The sequence below is a fragment of the Macrotis lagotis genome, chromosome 5, assembly GCF_037893015.1.
Source record: "Macrotis lagotis isolate mMagLag1 chromosome 5, bilby.v1.9.chrom.fasta, whole genome shotgun sequence".
Lineage (NCBI taxonomy): Eukaryota > Metazoa > Chordata > Mammalia > Peramelemorphia > Peramelidae > Macrotis > Macrotis lagotis.
This window is the reverse complement of record NC_133662.1, coordinates 22892779-22916640: the sequence shown is the minus strand read 5'-3', so window position 1 is coordinate 22916640 and position 23862 is coordinate 22892779. Positions and strand designations below refer to the sequence as shown.

At 36.0% G+C, this 23862-nt stretch overlaps 1 protein-coding gene across 2 annotated transcripts in view; it reads right to left on the bottom strand.

Moving 5' to 3' along the window:
- LOC141523688 (cell division cycle 5-like protein) overlaps nucleotides 1-23862 on the bottom strand; it is a 53813-nt gene that overhangs the window by 28197 nt on the left and 1754 nt on the right. For both annotated transcript variants that reach the window (XM_074237072.1, XM_074237071.1), the window contains exons 2-8: nucleotides 21259-21362; nucleotides 19276-19437; nucleotides 12421-12548; nucleotides 11383-11482; nucleotides 9586-9804; nucleotides 2677-2821; nucleotides 339-527 (exon numbers count right to left, since the gene is read on the bottom strand). In XM_074237072.1, coding sequence (XP_074093173.1) covers nucleotides 339-527; nucleotides 2677-2821; nucleotides 9586-9804; nucleotides 11383-11482; nucleotides 12421-12548; nucleotides 19276-19437; nucleotides 21259-21362 — 1047 coding nt within the window. The remainder of the gene's footprint in view (nucleotides 1-338; nucleotides 528-2676; nucleotides 2822-9585; nucleotides 9805-11382; nucleotides 11483-12420; nucleotides 12549-19275; nucleotides 19438-21258; nucleotides 21363-23862) is intronic.

Sequence of the window (23862 nt, the reverse complement as noted above, 5' to 3'; positions counted from 1 at the left end):
TTATTTATAAAAATAACAATTTTTTTTAAAAAGAGAAACTTGTATTCTTTATACTTCTTATTCAACTATAGTTATGATCTGCTATAATGTGAAGGTGAAAACAAAATAAGCTTTTTAAATTAATTAAAATTAATATATTATTTAATTAAAATAATTAATCTTAAAATAACTAATCTAAATTCTTAGTTTGAAATAGAGAAAAGATAAATGTCTTATTAAATTGTGATCTCAAAAACCCAACATCAAGCTTCCTGCCCTAAAAAACAGATTAAATAAAAAAAACACTAAAGTATCACAATCAATTTCATAATATAATTAACTACGTATAATATTCTCACCTGCAGAATTCGATCTTGGGCAGCTGGAGTTTTGGGTGTCCTCAGAGCAATACTATTGTTGGTGACATTATATTCAGACAAAAGAGTACTGGAAGCAGAATTCATTATGCCAGATTCCTCTGCTGTTTGACGTGCAATTTCACTTGCTTGGCCAACTTTTACAACTTCCTGAAGCTCTGCATCTGAAATCTGAAAGGAAGGATTCAGCAATATTAAGAAATATTATTATTTTTTTATTTCTGCAAGGCAATGAGGTTAAGTGACTTGCCGAAGGTCACACATCTAGGTAATTATTAAGTTTCTGAGGCAGGATTTGAACTCAGATCCTCCTGACTCTATAAACTCTATAAACTGCACCACCTAACTACCCTTTAAGTAATACTCTAATCCAAAACTGATACAGCTTGAAATTTACAAGATTAGTTTTAGAAGGAAACATGGAGGCAAACAGGATATTATGTTATTTTATAATTATACCATTTTTTGAAAATTGTAAATAAGCTAGAATTCATGAATTTATGCAGATTTTTATTTTCTGTGAATATAAATTTTATTGATAGTTCCTAAACTTAGAGTTTTTTTAAGATTAGCTCTAATTTCAAATGATAACACCTTTTAAATGTTTACTACATTACTATACTTAGACACATACATAAAGTTTCAAAGTCATTTAATCCACCAACTCTTTCATTTCACAGATGGAGAAACTAAGACTGAGATAAAGAAGATGACTTGACTGATCACCCAATTAGTTTATGGTAAAAACTGAATTAAAACCCAGGATCTTTACAGTAATTAGTCTGAGTACTTGCAAGATAGAAATTGACAGAAAAAGGACCAAATGATAGAAAGGTAGAAAACAATTAAAGAATTATTAATTTGCCAATACAGGATTTTTTTTAAATCCTGTGAATCACATTCAACTGAGATCAAACTATAACATGGAACCAATGTAAAGACTAACAAGAACGCCTCCTGTAGGGGGTGGGGGGAGGGAAGCCAGAATGGGGGAAAATTGTAAAACTCAAAATAAATAAAATCCTTCATATATATATATATATATATATATATATATATATATATATATATATATATATATATATTGCTAACTAGGAAAAAAATCCTGTGAATCAAGTAAAAAAATAAAAATAAGACAAGGGTAAACTGGGTTCAAGAATCCTCAGAAATAGAAGTCTACTTTTCACTAACAGCAATTACAGTCATTTCCTCAAAACTAAACCTCTAATGCATTCCAAGAAAATAACTATAGGTAAAGCTTCATTAAAATGAATAATCTGACTACTGCCTTAAGAAGAAACACAAGATCATAGATTTAGTGTTGGATGGGAGCTCAATGACTTCTTGGTACAAGAAGAGGAACTGAGGCCAGAAAGTTGAAGTGAACTGCTCCATATTGCCTAGACATTAAGCAGCATCTATATTCAAACCCATCTCCTCTGATGTCAAAGAAAGAACTCTTTCTAATGTATCACATTAAAATATGACAAACCTAATTCATGTAACTGCAGTCAGTCCAAAAAAACTCAGAAAGCTATGGTCTTACATATATTTTTTTCCACTTGACTCTCAGAAGTAAAAATAAAAATCCTGCATTACCAAACTAATAGTACTTTGGTTCTCTTTCTGCCATTCCAGATTACCTTAAAGTATTAAAGTTTCTTTTGATCCATGACTTTGCCAATCATAGTTGGACAGCAAAGTTCCTGGACTTCTGCCTCATACTAAACTGATTATGCAGCAGAGGAACTTTATGGGATTGAAAGATGGCTCTATGGGGATTTCTATTTTGAACAAAACAGGATTTTCTTTGGTGTTATGTTGCATTTCTAAAAAGCCATCATTCAGATGAAATATCTCAACCAGAAGCAGAAGAATATGGGAGAAGTCAACAGAGTCAGCTGGTCCACATCCAAAATAAAATGTAAATATAACAGTATTCTTCTCAAGTAAGGAAGAAGAAAGGCAAAATAACTTTTCTAAGGATTCAAATCATGTTCAAAGGTTCCTTCAAATGACAGCATCAGTCAGACTCCATGAATTTCCCAGAAAGTGCCTGAAACCTAAACAGTGACTAATCTTTTAGGGATCTTAGCTAGAAACAAGTAAATATGTTTCTAGGGTTCATCAGGCAACCACAAGACTGTAGTATATAATAAGATGTTCCACTATTCTTTTCCAAGGGCATTCAAATTTAATAAGACGACCAATAAGTATAGAAAAACAAGTAAAATTCAGGGAACTTCCACTGTGGATATCTATCATAAAGGTTGCAAATATGCAACAGTTAACATAATGAAAAAATCATTTTGCAATTTACCTGAGGTGCAGGAAGCACTAATTTGCTTCTCTTTTTAGTAAATTCTGATACTCCACTCGTTTGAAGAATAGCTGATGGCAAATCAGATTCCTTTTTTCTTTTCAAATGTTGTTTGTCTTTCTTCCTATCTCTACTTTCCTTTTCACTGTCATGAGGTACAAAGGAGAAAAAAAAGTGGGCGAAAGGAGTTACATAATTTTCAAACTAAATGGTGAAATCAAAAGTTGACTGTCAAAGATCAAAAAAGTCAGGAACAACTTTTCCATTCTGAAATTCACTGTTCTCAATCACCAAGTCAAATCAAGTCAACAAGCATTTCTTTAGTACCTGTGCCAAAGAGCTGGAGACACAAAGGCAAAAAACAGTCCCTGCTCTCAAGAAATCAGTCTAATACAGAAAGAATAGTCTTCTAAACTTATTATGGAAAATAAGAATCATCCAAAGCAGAAAACTAAGCAAAACAAAAAGATTTTGCCACCAAAAAAATTTAAGAGCATAAAGGAACTGAAAAGCTAAAATGCCACAAGTCAAGAATATTCCCATAATATACTCTCAAATGGATTTTTTTTAAGAGGAAGGAAGGTTTAGACATTTAGAGATATGATTTAATTGGTAAAGACAACTCCTGAGGAGGAAACTCTACTTATAATGTATTTCAACAACTATTCTAAGAATTATGGAGACTGAATGCAGACCAAAGCATACTATTTTCATTTTTTTTAATTTGTTTTTTTTTCTTTCTCATTTGAACTCAGGAAGAGACTCCAGACCCAGCACTCCACCCACTACACCATCTCATTGCCCTAGTTAAGACAGCACAAGAGATAAAGGGAAATTGAAATGCTTTTGCAGGAACAAAATCAGAACAGCTAAGATGTAAGGAAAACTGTCAAAAAAAAAAAACTTGAAAAGGAGAAAAGCTTTTGCATCAAATATATTTGAGGAAGGCCTAACATCCAAGGTGCCTCCCCTCTTCAAGCCATTCCCCATTCAACTCACTAGTGATTTTCCTAAAGCACAGATTTAACATAGCATTTCTTTGATAATAAACTCTAGTGGCTCCCTACTATCTCCAAGATTAAATAGAATATGCTCAATGTGGCATTTATAACCATTCACAACCTGGCAATGTTCTACCTTTCCACTCTTCCTAAACTTTACCATCTCCTCAGTGCAGTCTATGATTCAGCACCAGGGGCTCATTTGCTGTTCCTCAGAGTAGACGCTCTATCTCCCCACATGAGTCTTTTCACAGGCTGTCCCACATGCAAATGTTTTTCTTCCTATCTTGTAACAACTCTGGCTTCCTTCAAGACTCAGCTCAAATCCCACTTTCTGCAGGAGGACTATCTCAGTGAGATTCTCCCCTATACTAATGACTAATGGAAGATGATCTTCCATTTACACAACATGTATCTTAGATAGATAGTTATCTGCATATTATTTCTCCCATTAAAAAATGAGCCCCATGAAGTCAGGAACACATTTTTGCTTTTCTATGTTTCACTTGGCACATGGTGGTTGGTATTTGTCTCCTATTATTGAAGAAGACCAATTATCACTATGTATGATGAAGAAGACATCACTATGTTTGAGACAAATTGCAGTGTGTCCTTCTGTGGCTGATCAGACTAATATGAGCTCAGAATGCTCTACCATAGGTTGGGCACAAATAATTCATGTGAACACCAGGGTGGGTACTCTAAACTTGAAATGTTTCCTTAAGCTGCTTCAATTCTGCCCAGTAAAGCACCCTCATTGATGAGGGCTCGCCATGCTAGGCAGTCCTGTGGCACTATCTCCCATCTGTCAATCAATTCTAAAATTCTTCAGTGTGACCTTCAGGGTGTCTTGGTATTGCTTCTTCTGACCCCTTTGTGAGCACTTGCCCTGTGTAAGTTCTACATAAAATAGTATTTTTGGCAAGCATACATCTGGCATTCTAACAACATGTTCAGTCCATGATCATTTCATTCTCTGTAGTCATGTTGAAATGTTAGGCAATTTAGCTCGAGAAAGGACCTCAGTGTCTGGTATCTTCTCCTGCCAGGTGATCTTCAGAATCTTCCTAAGACAATTTAAATGGAAGCAATTCAGTTTCCTGACGTGGCGCTGATAGACTATCCAGATTTCACAGGCATATAGCAATGAGGTCAGCACAATGGCTTGGCACACCTTCAGTTTGGTAGTCAGTCTAACACTTCTCCCCCACACTTTCTTTCAGTCTCCCAAATACTGAGCTAGCTCTGGCAATACAAGTGTCAACCTCATTGTCAATGTGTACCTCCTTGGAAAGGACACTGCCAAGGTAAGTGAACTAGTCCACCAATACTTGAAAAATGTTTCCACATATGGATGGTGTGGTGCTAGCTGATGATGTGTTTTCTTGGGTATTAATTGAGCACAAGTAAGAGAGAACTGATCCATACTTTGTTGCATCTCAGCTTCAGAGGTTGCCTTGAGTGCACAATCATCTGAAAAGAGAAGATCATGCACCAACACATCTTCCACTTTGATCTTGGCTTGTAGCCTCTTCAAATTGAAGAATTTGCCATCAGTGTGGTAGTCACCCTTGAGGCCATCCATGTTCATCCTCAGTGAAGGCATTTGAAAATGTGGCTGAAAACATCATGTTAAAAAGTATGGGAGCAAGAACACATCTTTGTTTCCCTCCACTGGTGACTGGAAAAATCTCAAGAGCATCGTCCCCTATCAGGAACCCAGGCAAGCATGTGGTCATGAAATTGATGTACAATACCGATGAACTTTTCTGGACAACCAAATTTTGACATAATTTTCCATAAACCCTCACACGGTATCAAAGGCCTTGGTCAGATCTACAAACATTGTATACAGACCTCTGTTCTGTTCCTGGAATTGTCAGGTAGCAAACACCATATCAACTGTTCCTTGACCTTTTCTTAAGTGTCTCTCAGGGAGGTGACCACCTTCTAGGTGAAGGAGCAGCCTATTGAGAAGGACTCTGGAAAGAATCTTACCAGCAATCACTAAAAGAGAAATACCCCTGTGACTGTCACAGGACAATCTATTCCATTTACACCTTTATAGAGATAGACAATGGAGGCATCCTTGAATTCTTGTGGAATAATCTCTTCATACCATATAACCAGGAAAATTTCAATCAGTTTTTGGATAAGCAATGGCCCTCCACCTCATAGAATTCAGCTGGAATAGAATCAGCAGTTGCTTTCCCACTTTAAAGGAGCCTAATGGCATTCAAAACCTCTTCTTCAGTTGGAACTTCAGCTATGGACTGACTGACTTCAACTTGAGGTAATTGATGATGGCCTGTTAAGGAGATTAAGTAGGTGTTCAGTCCATTTCTCTAGGATCATGTCCCTATCATTAACCAATCCATCAGCACTAAGTAGTTGAGATGCCTCATGTCTTTGGCCCATGAATAACTTTCAGGGCATAACAAAAGCATTTTGGTTTGTTATTGTCTACTTAAAATTGAATTTCACCTGCCTTCTTACTGAGCCAAGAGTCCTGCATCTCTCTCTAAGCTTCACTTGGACTTTATTTTTGATGGAATTAAATGCTGCCTTCTTAGAAATGGATGAAATATCCTGCTGATAAACCTTATGGAGTTCTCATTTTTCATACCTGCTGATTAATTTCTTGACTGAAATGGCTATTAAAATAACTGAGATTTCACCCCACTCTTAACAAACTGACAAAAATGAAAAAATGTTAAAAAAAGCACTAGAAGAATTATAGAAAGAGGTAAACTGATGTACTACTGGTGTAACTAGAAAGCAATCTGGAAAACAGAAATAAGGTGAATAAAATGCCCATAACCTTCGACATAGAGGCATATATACTAAAATCATCAACGATTAAAAAAAAATCCATAAATATCAACATATTAAAAGCAGCAATTTTGTGCTAAAATAATGGAAATAATGTAGACAACCATAAATTGGAGAAATATTAAATAAACCATGATATGAGAATAGAATATTGCTGTAGCATAAGAAATAATGACTATGAGAGAAGAATGGGAAGACTTTGTGAAGTAAACAGAACCAGGAAAACAATATACATCAGAACAACAATGGAAATGGAAAGACCAAAAAAATGAAACTGAATGCTGTGCAGAGAGAATTAAATGTATGTCCCTCTCTTCTTTGTGGAAGTGGGAGACAAGGGATATGGAATACTGTCTATGCAATTGGGTTCAGATGTGTTGATTTGTTTTGCTGAACTGCTTTTTTTTAATCTTTTTTTATTCTTTGTGATAGTTTGTCCTTTGTTCTCGAAGAGTATCATGACAACAGAGGGGTGATGCCATGACAAGTAAATGAATTGGATTCAAATTGGGGTGGGGGGCTATGCTGAGTCACCAGACTCACTTTCTCCTCCAGAGCCATCTAGGTCCAGTGGCCAGATATAAATCAGGATGACTGGATATGGAGCTGGATGTGAGGCAAGCAGAATTAAGTGACTTGCCCAAAGTCACATAGCTAGTAAGTATCTAAAGCTGGATCCAAACTCCTGTCCTCCTGATTCTAAGGTCAGTGCCCTATCCACTGTGCCATCTACCTACCCTTTTTGATTATGAAGAATAGATGGATTGGGGTGGGGAGAGAAGATAAGTTTGTTAATTAAGGGAATATGAAAACAAAAAAATAATAAATTTTTTAAAAAGAAAATTGGATTTAGTCAGTGTTCACACCCTCCCTTCTTTCCCTCTACTATAACAGGTTTTTTGTGACTCTTCATATGGTGTTGTTTAGCCTCTAAAGCCTAGTCTTCTCCTAGTATAATCCTTTTTATGCCTTTATTGTTTTAACCTTTCTATCAAAATATACTCCTTTTATCTGTCCTGATAGAAGTATTTTTTCATGGGTTGACTGATTGCTAAGTCACATAGTCACTGACTCTTTTTCCGTCCTCCTAGAAATACATTTCTTAGGAGTCATGAATCACATCAAATTATTATCAATTTATACCACACCCTCTTTTCAAGTATCCTCCAGGGACACACAATCCACATGAGTCAAAGTATCATGCAAAGCCAAATTATTTCATGAACCAGTTCAACCTTGCTCCCTGCAGCACACACCCTCCAACTGTAGACAAAGCATCAAGCAAAGCAAAATTACTCCATGATCTTTTCATGTCCATTCAAGTACACTCTCTCCCTTGGTCCTTATATTACTCCAACCAGAGCATTACTACCTTCCCCAACAAAGTATCTGGTACACTCTCTCCCTCTGTCCCAACAGTACTGCAACCATAGCACTGTAATCCTTGTTAACTAAAGTATGAAATAGAGAAAGGTTATTCATGTTCAACTCTTCTAAGTTCTAATGAGACAACCATAAATTGGGGAATTATTAAATAAACTGTGATATGAGAATTTAACAGAATCTTATCCTCTGGCCCTATTGTACCACCACCCTCCTTAACCAAAGTATCTAGTAAAGTAAGATCATTTCATGGTTTAATTATGTACAGATACTCTGAAGTATTCTCCCTCCCTCTGTCCCAATAGGAAACGCCACTCTTATAATCAATATTGCTTAATATATCATTTATATCCACATCCTCGAGATATAATTCCTTCAATTATATTCAATCCTCATTAGCTGAGGTATTGGTTAAAGGACTTTCTTGGTCATCCTATATCTATACCTATACCCTCTCTCTTAATATATTTCTTTCAACTATCCTAAGAAAAATTCAGTTCTCAAGAATTGTCCCTTGTAGGGACATATACAATTTAAAGTTTGACTAGTGTTTTTTACCCCCTTTCCATTTACCCTTTGATGTCTTGTATTTGAAGATCGAATTTTCTGTTCAGTTCTATTCTTTATATCAGAAAAATTTTGAAGTCCTCTATTTCATTGAAAATCCATCTTTTCCCCAACAGAATATGCTGAATTTTGTAATACCATTACTAGGCCTAAATCCAAAAGAAATCATTAAAAAATGGGAAAAGTCCCACATATTAAAAAATACTTAGAGTAGCTCTTTTTGCAGTTAAAAAGAATTGGGAACTGAAGGGATGCCCATCAACTGGGGAATAGCTGAATAAGTTAGGGTATATGAATGTTATGGAGTACTTTTGTTCTGTAAGAAACTATGAATAGTTAGACCATAGAAAAACATGGAAAGAATTACATGACCTGATACTAAGCAAAGGGTGCAGAACTAAGAGAACATTGCACATATTAACAATATTGTGAGCTGATCAACTATGATGGATGCAGCTCCTCTCAGTAGTTCAGAGATCAGGTACAGCCCTGAGAAACCTATTATAGTCAGTGTCATCCATATCCAGTAGAGGAAAAAAACACCATAGAATCTCCATGTTTCCTATGTTTGCTTTTTTAAATCTTCTCTGATGTTTTCCCTTCCTATCTCATGGTTTTCTTTCTTTCCCCTTAGTCCTAATTCCTCCTACATAAAATGCTTAATTGTAAATACATTAAACACAAATGTATATGTACAACTTTTACTAGAATGTTAGCTGCCAAGGGGAGGGGGGAAGGAAAGGGAAGGTTGTAGTAAACTGTGTAACTTAACAATTAAAAAATACATGAATGTTGAAAAAGTACTATAACAGGTAATTGAAACAATAAAATAAAATATCAATAAAAAAACAAGTAGACAAGAAATGTTTTTAAGGGGAAAAAATAAAAGAAAATGGAAAAGTATGTAAATATATATATACATACACACATATATATGCTTTCAAACAATCTATTAAACTTGGAAAGGATTCGGTAAGAATGCTTTCTTGTTTGTTACTTAATTCATTTGGTTCTACCCTGTTAAATGGTTAGGGTTTAATATAAGGTTTTATTCCTTATATCTGACTGTCGTGTGATGGTGTACTTTATAATGAAAATTTTGAGATAAATTTAAAAAGTTACTCACGATCTTAACTCCCCATCAAGATCTTGTTGTCGTAACTTCTTAAAGTCAGCATCAAGTGCCTGATAATTTTCTTCAGATGTGTCATAAAAACCTGGAGCAGGCTTTTTTTCAAATGGAATTTCTGCATTATAATCTACTCCTCTCTTCTTTTTCCTTTTCTTCTGAATTTCTATGCCAGCTGCTCGAAGTTCTCTTCTCTTTTGGAGGGCAGCAAGTCGCCTGAGGAAGGAGAAAATGATTAAAATTAGAAAAGAAAAATTGATCTGTAACTTTATAAGATAAAGTAACAGGCTTATGGATAAATACTATTTTAGTGGACTTATTTTGCCTTTTCTTAAAATAAAATTAAGAATCTTTAAAACATCAATTTTGAAATACTAATATCATTCATGATAAGAGATTCTCAAGTTCACTTGCCAGCTAAGAGAATTTATGGAGTTGCAGTCAGAGACAAAGACACAGCTAGAGACACTACTTCTTTGATCATACTTTATTCATTATCACCTATCCCGAAATATAGAGGAAAGAGATGTAGGGGTATGGAGCAGAACATACCTGCCACTATCCCAACAATATGACCAAAAAAAAAAAAATCAAGCAGCCAATTCAGTTATGGATTGATAAATGATCCTGGTAATACTGAATTATGAGACTTTAAAGAGACCTCAAACTAGGCCCTAATACTGTACGTACTAAAACTATATGGGAAGTATCAATTAAAACCTAGAAAAACAACCATAACACCTCTAGTAAAAGGAAGATTTTAGAAGCTTTAGAAAATTTTATTAACATGGAATGATTAAGGAAAACTATAATAAGTAAGGAAAATGATTCAACTATCTGGGCCCAGAGAATAAATATGGACAAATTTGGACAATAACTAAATACCTTGTATTAAGTGATTAGGCATGACATCAGGGAGGTGATGCCATGACAAGCACATGACTTGGATTTGAGTGAAGGATGCTATGCTAAGTCACTAGTCTCACTTTCTCCTTCAGATTCATCTGGATCCAGTAGCCAGATATAAATCAGGACAACTGGCAAAGGCCCTGGATCCCAGGGAAGCAGGGTTAAGTGACTTGCCCAAAGTAACACAGCTAGTAAGGGTCAGAAATCTGAGGTCAGATTTGAAGCCCCTTCCTCCTGACTCCAATGCCAGCACTATGTCCACCATGCTAGCTAGCTGACCTAAGCAAAAGAAACCCACTAAGGAAAGAAAGCAAGAGAAAAAGGAGAAAAGAAGACTTACTGGAATATAAAAAAACAATCATCTAGCCTCTACAAAAATATTAAGTGCAAATTTTCCTTCTAGAAGTAAAATAGAAGGGCACTTCCATAAAGTTCAAGGAAAAATCTAAAATTTAGTTAGAGAAGAGTGAGTATCTTTAGTCAGTTCTTGGTCTGTCAATAGAAGCTCATTCTAATCAATTAACACTCGAGTCAAAACATATACTATCAATGATCTTCTAGTCTTAAAACTATGAGTTATAAATTATCCTCTTTGTTTATGAAACAATGCTAGTTTATCACATAAATAGCTAGTAAAAAAGTAAAAATCAAGCAATAAAAATATTAATTTCTGCTATGACTTCAAAAACCCATCATTTCTATAACTACATTATTTAACAGGAAAAAACTATGATACCTCCAAAGTATTAGGACAAAATTAAGGATTAACAATAAGAAAAGATGAACACAATTCTTTAGTATTCATAAAACAGTGAAAAGCGGAACAATGTTTTCATTGGGTTTGTGACTGTTTTGGTTAACAAATGACTATCAAGGAAACCAAACCTTGCTTCTTCCAATTGTTTCTCTCTTGCTTTCCTCTTGGCCTTCTTTCCTTGTGTATTTGCCAGACGGGCTCTAGCTTCTGAGAGCATTTCAAGTTCATCTGTGGGGGAAATACCTTATGACCTCTCCACTCAGAAAAAGGAAGGTACTATGAATCTATGTAGTACAAATGATTCTTTCCCCTTAACATGAAATTTACTGAACTTTACTATATAATTATCCCTTTCTAAATAAAGGATTTTAAAAGATGGAAATTAAACACCCAATCCTTATGTAATGCTAAAAAAAACTAATCCTTTCAGTTTCATCATCAACTCAATAACGTTAGTGAAATTAAGCACATACCAAAAGGGTAAATTGTTCATATTCCAAATATCATTTTCCCTCAAGTATATTTTCCTGTAGCATTATAGGTTTGCCCTCACAGTAAAATTGTAATGAGTTATTATGAAGGTTTATATATTTGGGTAGAATTGAGTGTATTTGTATAGTATTTTAAATTTTTTCAAAGTCTTCTCCTATCCATCATCTCACTGACCCTCAGAATAGCCCTGTGAGGTAATAATAACAGCTAGAATTTATATAGCACTCACTATAGAATATATGGCACTTACTACAGAACATATACTATAGAACATATATAGAACATCTAGAACAGATGCTAAATTAAGCACTTTACAAATATTATCCCATCTCATTCTCACCACAATAAATGAGCTATTTGCATTTGCAATCTAGGGCTAAGAGACATTAAACTTCCCTTAGTCACCTAAGTCACTCAGAGTAGAATTAGAGCAAGATTCAGATGACCCAGCCCACTTCTTCCCCACAGTAATTACAGAGGTTGCATTGTTCATCTACAGACAATTAAAGAGCCCTGTTGTGCAAAGAAACAAAAAAATGGAAACCACTGAAGAAAGAAAGTATTAAGAAGAAGAAAGAATAATTGCCAAAAGGTTTCCAAAAGCTGAGCAGAAACTCCAGAGAGGAAAGTTAAAATTTAAAGTTAAGACGAGTTCCTCATCAGAAAACACTTGCCCTCATCCATATCAATTGGATCAGGTCTTGCTGGTTTTGTTTCTGGATTTGGATCAATCTCTCCAGGTTTGAGCTTTCGTGGATCATCTGCTGTCTCCTCTTCATTGTCTCTTTGGGCAGCTTTATCCCTGGAAAGAGGGCATCAGGTTATTTATACTATAAGACATGTACACTTGCCCCAGCTTTAGAGTTATATCTATGAAATAGCCAAAATTAAAAGTTCTATTGCAAAAAAAACTCTTCACTAGTTTCATCCTGCTTTTACTAAATAAAAGTTGACAGAAAAAATTGTTATACAAAACATTTTACTTCACAGTTAATGTTTAGTTTAAAAACTTTTGACACTTTATCTTTACCACCATTCTCCCACATTTATTCCATCAAGTTCCTGTCATTATGTCAAGTTCCTATATTATTTTGTTATCAAACTAAAAAAGGTATGGAAGGGTATTTTCTGATTTTGCTGATTCTCTTCTAATTCTGTCTTCATTGATTTTATACATGTAAGGAGTTTTATAAAGTTTCATGAAGTCAAAATTTTCTAGTTTGTGTTTTATTTTCTATCTATTTGTTTAGGTGAAATTCTCCCCTTACATATAGTTGTGAATGATCCCTTAGCACATTATCCTCTTAACATTTTCATGATGTGACCTTTTATATTGTGGCCCCAAGTCCATTGTGAACTAGTAACAATTTCTTTCTTTTTGAAAAAACTGTCTTGCAGGTATATTTATACAAAAGTTCCTTCCACTTCTGCAGAGATGGTGGCAGAGGGGCAGGAAACCAAACAGAGAAGGTGCCAAAAATTACACAATTTTCACATCATCATTAAACTTTGATTTTTGATTTCTAAATGTGAGATACCTGTTTGATGACCAAACCAATGGACATATTCCTAGAAGAGTTGTGTCATATCAATCTTGGGATTCCTGTTATAAATTAAACCAGAAAAAAGAAAAAGGAACTTACAGCTAAATAGATAGATGGAAAAGAAAGAAGCTGGCAGAGTAAATTTTATCATATACCCACAGCAGGAAGAAACATCAGTTCATGCCATATAGTATCATCAATTATTACAAAACTAATAATAAGCATTTGCAAAAAAATGACCATGAAAATAACTGCAGCTTATGCACTAATATTGGCTGCTTTAATGGGAGACAGATTCTACAAAGAACTTGATAAGATCCTCTGAATCAAATCAAGTAACTGATAACAAATATAAATGTAGGGAAAGGTGAGGATGGGATAAATATATGGGAAAGCAAGAAGAGGATTGAGAGGTCAAGAGGATTGAGAGAGGTCAAGGACTTAAAATTTACAGAAAAGACTCATACCTCTAACCTTATGAACATGTTCTTCAAAAAAATGAATCAGGGGCAGCTAGGTGGCATGGTGGATAGAGCTCTGGTCCTGGAGTCAAGATGGACCTGAGTTCAAATCCAACCTTAGATATTTAATAATTGCCTAGCTGTGTGACCTTGGGCAAGTCACTTAAGCCCACTGCCTTAAATAAATAAAATTTTTAAAACTAAGTCAGCAGACACTAGATTTGGTGAGTACTGGATAATTCCATAAAGAACAAAGAAATTATATTTTAACAGAAAAAAGATGTATTGTTGATGTGAATCAGCTCTAAGCATGGTTGTACCACCTGACTTTCTAGTCAGACCATAAACTTTCAAGTTAAAACCAAAATTAGTTTAAAAAATAAAACTCAAGAAAAGTAATGAAAAATATTGAATGACTGAAAACAACTTAACCCTGGAACTACATAAACAAGTTATTTAAAATGAACAACAAAAATTACATGGAAACCAAGTCTAATTATTTGAAACAAGTTCAAATAATGTAAATTAATTGTTTTAACCAAAAGATTAAAAAAAAGTCCAGAAATAACCATAGACAGGAAACTTCTGACTTATTTGCTAAACAGAAAGACAGCTGATAAAGGCAACAGTAAGTAAGAATATAAATAAGTAAGAGCATACTAAAAAAAATGATGGACATTTAAAAACAGAACTATCTTATGAAGTAGTGGAGAGTAAAATGAGTTCAAAGAAAGTTTGGTAAGACATCTAAATAAGTCAAAGCATCCCAAAGACATTCAAGGATGAACATGGAAGGAAAACAAGAAACATTAGGAAAAAAATGGGAATTACAAAAGTCATTTTTAACAGCCATTTTCACCATCAGGGATAGTAACACTAAAAAGAATAAAGATGGGAAAAGGCATGAGACAAGGTGAATGAGGTGAATATGTAAAAGGTATGGAAAAAAATCCCAGATCTTATTCATAAAAAAAGGGCAACCAAGAGAATATGAATAATTACAGACCTATATACCAAGTCCCCAGATCTATGTTAAATCTGTATGAGTCATCTACATATAAAACAAGGACAGCCTTGATAAAAGAATAAGCAGGTTTTACTCTGCAATCTTAAACAATGGACCATATATTTACCATTTCACAATTAGTTAAAAGATGTAGAGCATATGATTTCACTGTATTTGTTATTTTAAGAGTGCTTTTTGCTTCAATAAGACAAATTAACTCCTTATAGACTTTTTTTATGTCCCATTTATATGTCAAAACATTCAAAATTCAATACAAGATATAACAGAAATCATCTTCTTTAATAACCTTCGATTTTAAACACCAGGCAAGGCATAAAACAGGAAGACATGTTCTCCAAAGGTATTCGCAATTGTGATGATGGAGATTCAGTACAAAGTCCTTGTAAAAAACGGATTCCCTCTAGATGGTGAGGTCCTGCAGATGTTCCTGTTTGCAGATGATACTGAGTAGATTATATTAAGCTCCAGATCCTGCAGAGCCTCCCAGAAGAGAACTGTAATCCCTTAATAAAATTTGGTCTGTCCATCCACACAGGAAAGACCAACTGCCAGGATTTCCACAAGAATTCAACAAACATCTGGATGGGCATGTCAGAGATGTGATCCAATGGTATGTATCTTGGACAGACAATACAGATGAACTAGTGAGGCCTAGAGTTAAACAGGAAAAGGAGAGCAGTCTGGATTGCTTTCAAGAAATTGCAAAGCTCTTTTATTAACTCAAGAGTTCTATGAAAACAAAGGCAAATCTTTTCAATATTAATATTGTTCAACTGGTGTTGCAATATAATAGCAGGACAGGTTATAATTGCATTTGAAGTATGAAAAATGAGAACTAAAAAAATTACATAGAGCAACAGAAAGGCATATGGTGGGTGTGAACAAATAACCTATAAGAAATTCTGGAGGAAAAAGACAGGAAATGAAGATGAATTGGTCACATTAATGTATAGTTTTCTTTCTCTGTGGTCACTAGTTTTTAAAGTAAAATCCTTTCATAGTATGGTAATACTCTTTCAAGAAGATTAAGGATACACTGTGCCTCTGGAGACACATATAAAAGGCCATTTTGCCCCATTCAACAGATAGACGAATTATGAAGACATTATTTAACCAAGCCAAGGCCACATTTTTAAAAATCAGTAGGAAAAAAGAACTGGAACTGTAGACTCAAAACACTGTCATAGACAAAAGTTTAGCTGCAAACATTTTGTTATATACTATTTCCTTCTTCCCTAAACAGAATCTACCACTGTGATTTCAAGATATCCATTCAGATTTAAGTGATTCTTAAAATAAGAATTAATTAAGACTAGAATGTGTACAACAAAAAAATTTTTTCCAATATATAACATCCTACTATTCCCCAAGAAATTTTGAGAGGAAACTGAACTTTGTTCATACTCTTAAAATATACTTCCATAAGAAGAGTAACCATAGCTTTCAAAACCTCGTCCTAGTGAAATTCAGTAGATCTTTGAGATACTCTTGAGGAGAATTAGAGATGTGAACATATTGTTACTGAAGAAATCAAACTGGAGTTAAAGTAATAAAGTAAATAATAAAGAACTTCAAAGAACTGTGCCTATTAGTCTAAGGACTGATGCAAAATACATTTTATTGACTTGTGATGGAAAATGCCATCCACATCCAGAGAAAGAACTATGGAGTCTGAATGCAAACCAATGTATATTATTTTCACTTTTAAAAATTTGTTGTATGCTTTTTCTTTCTCGTACTTTTTCCCCTATTGTTCTCATTCTTCTTTTACAACATGATTAATAGGGAATATGTTAAACATGATTGTTCGTGTATAACTTCTACTCATTGTCATGGGGAGAGAGGGAGAAAAATGTGAAACCTAGAATCTCACAAAAAAATGAATGTTGAGGAGGCAGAGCTAAGATGGCAACAAGATGGTAACAGAAGAGCGAGCCTCTCTTAGGTGTTCTCATTATAATATTTCAAAATTTATGAAATAATGACTCTTAACTAAATTTTCGGGAGACAGAACCCACAGAAAGATCCAGTGAGGCAGTTCTCCAGAACAAGGTAACCTGGAAAATAGTGGAAAGGCTCCACTCCACATGGTTAGAGGGGCAGCCTGCCAGAGTGAAGGAACTTCAGCCTCATGGAGGCAGCCCCAGGGCACCTGGGAGCCAGGGCTTACAGCAGCGGGGACAGTTTCCTGACCTACACCACAGGGAGCACCGGGCACAACTTGGAAGATCAGTGGAGGGGAACCTCTGCCACAGCGAGCGCATGAAGCCCAGCCCTCAGGGTACTCAGTGAGCAGCGGTGGCCATGGCAGCCCAGATCCAGAAAAAGGAAAGAGGCAGAGCGGGTAAGCAGGAGCTCCAAGGCAACTGAACCTTGAGTGCCCAGCCTACCAAAAGGTAGGGGAATGGTGAGACTTCCGAGATTTGTCCTCTATACCTGGAACAGGACTCTAGGGCTCTGACCACATTCAGATCCTGATCACACTCTAGGGCCCCCCCACCTCAGCCCCATGGCAGAGGGGTGCACTTATGGTCATTCACAGACCAGGAGGGAAGACAGAGCTTCACACACTGAGATCCTTGAGGGGGGCGGGGGGGGGGGGGTGGGTTCTAATAATACTCAAAAGCTCAGAAAGAAAGATAATTTAAAAATTATTCAGATACCTTAAAGTCATGATCAGGAAAAGAGCCTTGACCTCATTTTTAAAGAATTCCTACAGGAAAATTGCCCAGATATTCTAGACACAGAGGGCAAAATAGAAATGGAGAGAATCCACTGATCTCCCCCAGAAAGAGATCCAAAACAAAACAACCCCCAGAAATATTACAGCCAAGTTCCAGAACTCCCAAGTCAAGGAGAAAATATTGCAAGCAGCCAGAAGGACACAATTCAAATATCATGGAGCTGCAGTCAGGATCACACAGGACTTAGCAGCAACGACATTAAGTCATAGGGCTTGGAATATAATATTCCGGAAGACAAAAGAGCTCAGAATGCAACCAAGAATCAACTACCCATTAAAACTGAACATACTCTTCCAGGGAAAAAGATGGACTTTCAATGAACCAGGGGAATTTCAAATGTTCCTGTTGAAAAAACCAGAGCTGAACAGAAAGTTTGATCTTCAAATATAGGACTCAGGTGAAGCATAGAGAGTGGAGGAGAAGGGTAAAATATGAGAGACTTAATGATGATGAAATGCATGTATTCCTGCACAGAAAAATGATACTGATAATACTCATATGACCCTTCTCATTTAACAGAGCAGGTAGGAGCTTTTATAGATGAAGCACAGGAGAGAGCTGAATTTGAAGATATAATATATTGTAAAAATGGAGTCAATGGCTAAAAGGGAAATGTAATGGAAGTAAGAGAAAGGAGAGGTCAAATAGGCTAAGATATTACATATAATAAGATTTTTTTTATTACAATGAGCTATTGCAATGCAATTGATATGGAAGTGGGGGAAGGCAAGGGGGAATGAGGGAACCTTCACTCTCATCAGAGGTGGCTCGGGGAGGAAACAGCATATATACTCAATGGGGTATAGACATCTAGAGTAAGAAGGAGAGAAAGGAGACAGGGGGAAGAGGGGGGATGTGAGTGATGGAGGAGAGGGTGGACCATGGGGGAGAGTGGACAGATATAACACATTTTCTTTTTTACTTCTTGCAAGGGACGAGGATTGGGTGGCCTGTCCGGGACCACAGGACCAGGTGATTGCTGGGCCTTAGGGGTGGTATTGGGACCTCTTGGCCCCAGGGCCAGTCATCAATCAGTCTGCTATGCCACTCAGCTACCATACAGCACATTTAAGTAGAGGAACAGAGTGGAAAGGAGAAAGAAAATATAGTATATGGTAGTGGGGAAGTACAAATGGAGGGAGTTGTGATCAGCAATGGCAACAGTGGAAAAATATGAAAGTAGCTTTTGTGATGGACTTATAAAGAATGCGAAAGATCTGCGACAGAGCTGATGGTGTTGGAACACAGACTGAAGCATTTTTTATTATTTTTTTATTTTTATTTTTTTTTCTCTTTACTGCTCATGAAGGTCTATCTTTTTTTGGGGAGGAGTATTATGTTTACTCTTAAATAAGAATATTTTAGTAATGTATAAAAAATCATTTATACAAAAATAAAAATAAATATAATAAAAAATGAATGCTGAAAATTATCTTTACATGTAATTGGAAAAAAATTATGAAAAATTTAAAAAAGAAAGCACTTTACTTTATATGCTATTTTTCCTGTTTAATTTTTCTTCAATTTAACTGAAATTTGAGATAACTGACACTCCTGATCAATTCACATTAGTCTATGGCAGGCTTAAATCTAAATAATGTAAGGCTACTGATACTGATTTTAACCATTAAAGAATTTTTTTAAATTAGCTCCTTTAATTTTATTCTAAAATTGTTTAAAATCAAAAGAAGTAATCCAAAGTTTTTATTCAACATTGATTGCATACAATTTGAATTTTCCAAGACTCACTCACAGTAGAAATTCATAATGTTCCAAACACTGTGCAGCCGTCCGCCCAATGATTGGGGCAATAGTTCTCCACTGGGTGGGCATCAATTTGGCCAGATGCAAAAGCTTTTCTTCCTCCTCCCTAGACCATTCTGTTTTTTTAATGCTTGGGTCCAGCCATTCATACCTGTCAGAAAAAACCAATGTTATCCCATAATTAGTAATGTGGATTGATTCTCTTGCACCCTTGATGGACCCCTAATAAATTTCTTGTCTCAAAAGGATGTTCCAGATTATCATGTTCTTTTCCTCCTCTTTTTTATGCTAGAGCCCATGATCATTCCCTACCTGCTCTGAGACCTAATAAATTTTTTTCTCCCCTTCCCACTATCTGAAAGCCATGGTATCCATAAGGTCCCTCTCCATTTAAGGGTCAGTTTCACCATTCACAAACATTTCCAGGTGTGTTTGGGATAATATTATGGATTATTTCAGTTTAAAATGTATTTTTATGCATTTAAACACATTATATGACATTAAATAGATAAAAGATAACTCCACAGATTGGGTTTTTTATTTTTGACTATTTAGTAAGACAGATAAGAAATCTTTCTGCTACAACCTAGATTAAATTTCTGTGGTCTGAAGCATAATCATGATAAGACATCAAATATATCAAGGGCCTGAGCATAAACTTCCTTTATCAATATGTTATCAATAACTTATACTCTTAGAAAGTTGCCCGAAGCCTAGAAAGCCTAAGTAAAATATCCATCATTAAACAGTTTGCAAGTAATCAGAGATAAGATTTCATCAATCAATCAAGAGTTTATTAAGACTTGAGATAGACTCCTACTTCAGTAACCTACTAATTATATGGCTCATGACAAATCACTTAATCTCTCTTTTCATCAGATTTCTGTAAATGAGGATAATATAAATACCTATTTCACAGGATTCTTATAAGAATCACAGGATAATATGTGTCAAACATTCTGTAAAGTTAAGGCAATATATGTTACCATTTGTGATAATAATTAACATTATTATTATTATTATAGTTATTAACATCTACCATATATCAAGCACTGTACTAGATGCTGAGGTTACAAATACAATGAATGAAGCCACACCTATATTTAAGAATCCAAGTTCAACATTTTCTCTACTATATCATACTACCTCTTTAATAATGACAACAATGATAACTATTAATATTTGATTATTTATTTCAAGTTAAGCAAAACACTTCACTACACATATTTCATTCAATATTCATATTTCAATTATGGGCATCACAAATATTATTATCCCTGTTTTAAGAATGAGGAGGTTAAGGGACTTGACTATGGTCAAAAAGGGTAAGTTTCAAAATTATATCTTACTGTTTCAAAATCCACTATTCTTTCACTAAACACCTTATTTTTCATTGAAACAATGGAAATGAACAGCAAATTTACCTAATGTTAAACATAAACTTATAGTTCAGCATCCACTCCAAAGTTCTTTGTACCTTCCATTAATGTTTTAGAGCAGGGAACCTTTCTTCTTTCAAGGGTTATTTTATTTATAACATCATTAACTTGCTCTATTTGATGAAATATTTAATTAATTCACCTCTGAAGATCTCCTAGATTTATTTAACTTTCACTCCTGTCTGTGGTTGCTGTGGCAGTGCCAGATCAAATGATCCTATCCCTGCTTTAGAGTTTCCAAAGTCCTAATTGCATTCCTTCCACCCTCATATTTCCATGCCATAGGACATAAGTATGCCTATTACAATTTGCCAGGAAACTGAGGCTCAAATGTGTGAAGTGATTGCCCAAAGTCACACAAGCTCATAAGAGAACTAGGACAAGGATCTAGTTTTCCCAACTCATAGATCTTTATGCTACACCCTAATTCCTTTTCTTTCTTTAATATAATTTGAAGAACTGTCTCATTTACCCCATTATCATTATATACACATTAAGCTTTTCCAAGGTATTCCTCACTGACTTGCACATACCATCTGGCCTTGCACTGCTTTGCTGATTTCCTATGCAACAGTGAAGCAATCCGAGACCATTGATTCTTCCCATATTTCATTACTGCCGCTTTGAGAATTTCATCCTAAAGAAATGAATAAAAAAAGGATTTAACAACAAAAATTATTTATTATTAGAAAGAATCAATTAAACTTAGTTCTGGTAAGATTTCTGTGGTCTTCCAAGTGAGGTTAGGAAACACACCCCTCCCCTCCCAAAAAAAGGAGGATGGGGAATTGTGGAACTAAAAGAGATTTTTAAAAAATCATGTGATTCAGTGGTTTCATTCCACCAGTGGGGAAAGTGAGGACAACAGCAGTAGCATGATTTTCGAAGTTACCTGGCTGATATCTGGCAGATCTGATACAAACTCTTCTGACTCTTACATTGAATCCTTTTACACTATACCACTGTGGAGAGAAAGTTGGACATGTAGTCCAGAAGATTTATATTTGAATTCCACCACTGACATTCATACACTGTATTAATACAGATAAGAAACTTGAATTCGGGGGGTGGAGCCAAGATGGCGACAAGAGATGATCCTCTCTTAGCCACTTGCTCATAAAACTTGTAAACTAAGGACTCTTAACTAAATTTTCAAGAGACAGAACCCACAGAGGGACCCAATGAGGCAGTTCTCCTACTCAAGGCAACCTGGAAAAGAGCAGAAAGGCTCTGCTCCCTGGGGTTGGAGGGCCAGCCCAGTGGCCCGCCAGAGGGAAAGAACTTCAGCCTCCTGGAGGCAGCCCCAGGGCGCTGGGAGCCACAGCTCACAGCAGCAGGGGAGTTTCCTGACCTACGCCTGGGAGGAGCACCGGGAACAACTTGGGGGAACGGGAGGTGGGGGGGAGACCTCTGCCAGAGCGACACATGAAGCCCAGCCCTCAGGGCACACAGCCAGCAGCATGGCCAAAGCAGTCCAGATCCAGGAAACAGAAGCAGGCTGAGTAGGTAAGCAGGAGCCCCCAGGGCATGAGCCCACTAAACCTAGGGAGGGGAGTGAAAAAAGACTCTGCCCCTGGAACAGGACTCTGGGGTTCTGACCACATTAAGATCCTGATCGCAATCTAGGCCCCTCCATAGAACAGCAGGCCCCCCCCCCCCACCTCAGCCCCATGGCGGAGGGGGCACTTATAGTCATTGACAGAGCAGGAGGGAGGACAAAGCTTCACACACTGAGATCCTTGTGGGAGTGTCCCAAAAGTTCAGGAAGCACCCCAAAACCAGGCTCAGGCTGGGAAAATGAGCAGAGAAAAAAGAGGAACACCATTGAGAAATATTTTGCCTGTGAGCCCAAGAAGAATCAAAATACTCAGTCTGAAGATGAAGAAGCACATCTAAAGACTCCAAGAAAAACTGAAATTGGGCTCAGGCTATGACAAAGGTCAAAAAAGACTTTGAAAATCAAATGAGGGAGAGAGAAGAAAAACTGGGAAAAGAAATGAGATGCAGGATAAACATGAAAATATAGTCAGCAGCTTAGTCAAGGAAATCCAAAAAAATGCTGAGGAAAATAGCATGCTAAAGACCAGCTTAGGTCAAATGCATAAAACAGTTCAAAAAGTTTTTGAGGAGAAGAATGCTCTAAAAAGCAGAATTGGTCAGATGGAAAAAGAGATAAGAAAGCTCTCCGAGGAAAACAAAGAATAGAACTCAGGGAGATTGATGAGTTTACGAGAAATCAGGGATCAATACTTCAAAACCAAAAGAATGAAAAATTAGAAGAAAATGTGAAACATCTCATTGAAAAAACAACTGATATAGAAAACAGATTTAGGAAAAATAATTTAAAAATTATTGGAATACCTGAAAGTCATGATCAGGAAAAGAACCTTGACATGATTTTCAAAGAATTATTACAGGAAAATTGCCCTGATATCATAGAAGCAGAGGGAAAATTAGAAATGGAGAGAATCCATCGATCCCCCGGAGAAAGAGATCCAAAAAGAACAACCCCCAGGAATATTACAGCCAAGTTCCAGAACTCTCAAGTCAAGGAGAGGATATTACAAGCAGCCAGAAGGACACAATTCAAACATTGTGGAGCTGCAGTCAGGATCATACAGGACTTAGCAGCAACTACATTTAAAGCTCGGAGGGCTTGGAATATAATATACCAGAAGGCAAAAGAGCTTAGAATGCAACAGAGAATCAACTACCCAGCAAAACTGAATGTCCTCTTCCAGGGGGAAATAGATGGACTTTCAATGAACCAGGGGAATTTCAAATGTTCCTGTTGGAATGGCCAGAGCTGAACAGAAGCTTTGATTTTCAAATACAGGACTCAGGTGAAGCATAGAGATTGGAGGAGAGGGGAAAAATATGAGGGACTTAATGATGATGAACTGCATGTATTCCTGTACAGAAAAATGACACTGATAATACTCATATGAACCTTCTCAGTTAATAGAGTAGGTAGAGGGAGCTTTTGTAGTTGAAGCACAGGAGAAAGCTGAATTTGAAGATAAAATATGGTGTAAAAATAGAAAAAAGGGAAATATAATGGGAAAAAGAAAAAGGAGAGGGGGAATAGGCCAAGATATTTCATATAATAAGATTTTTCTTTATTACAATGAGCTATT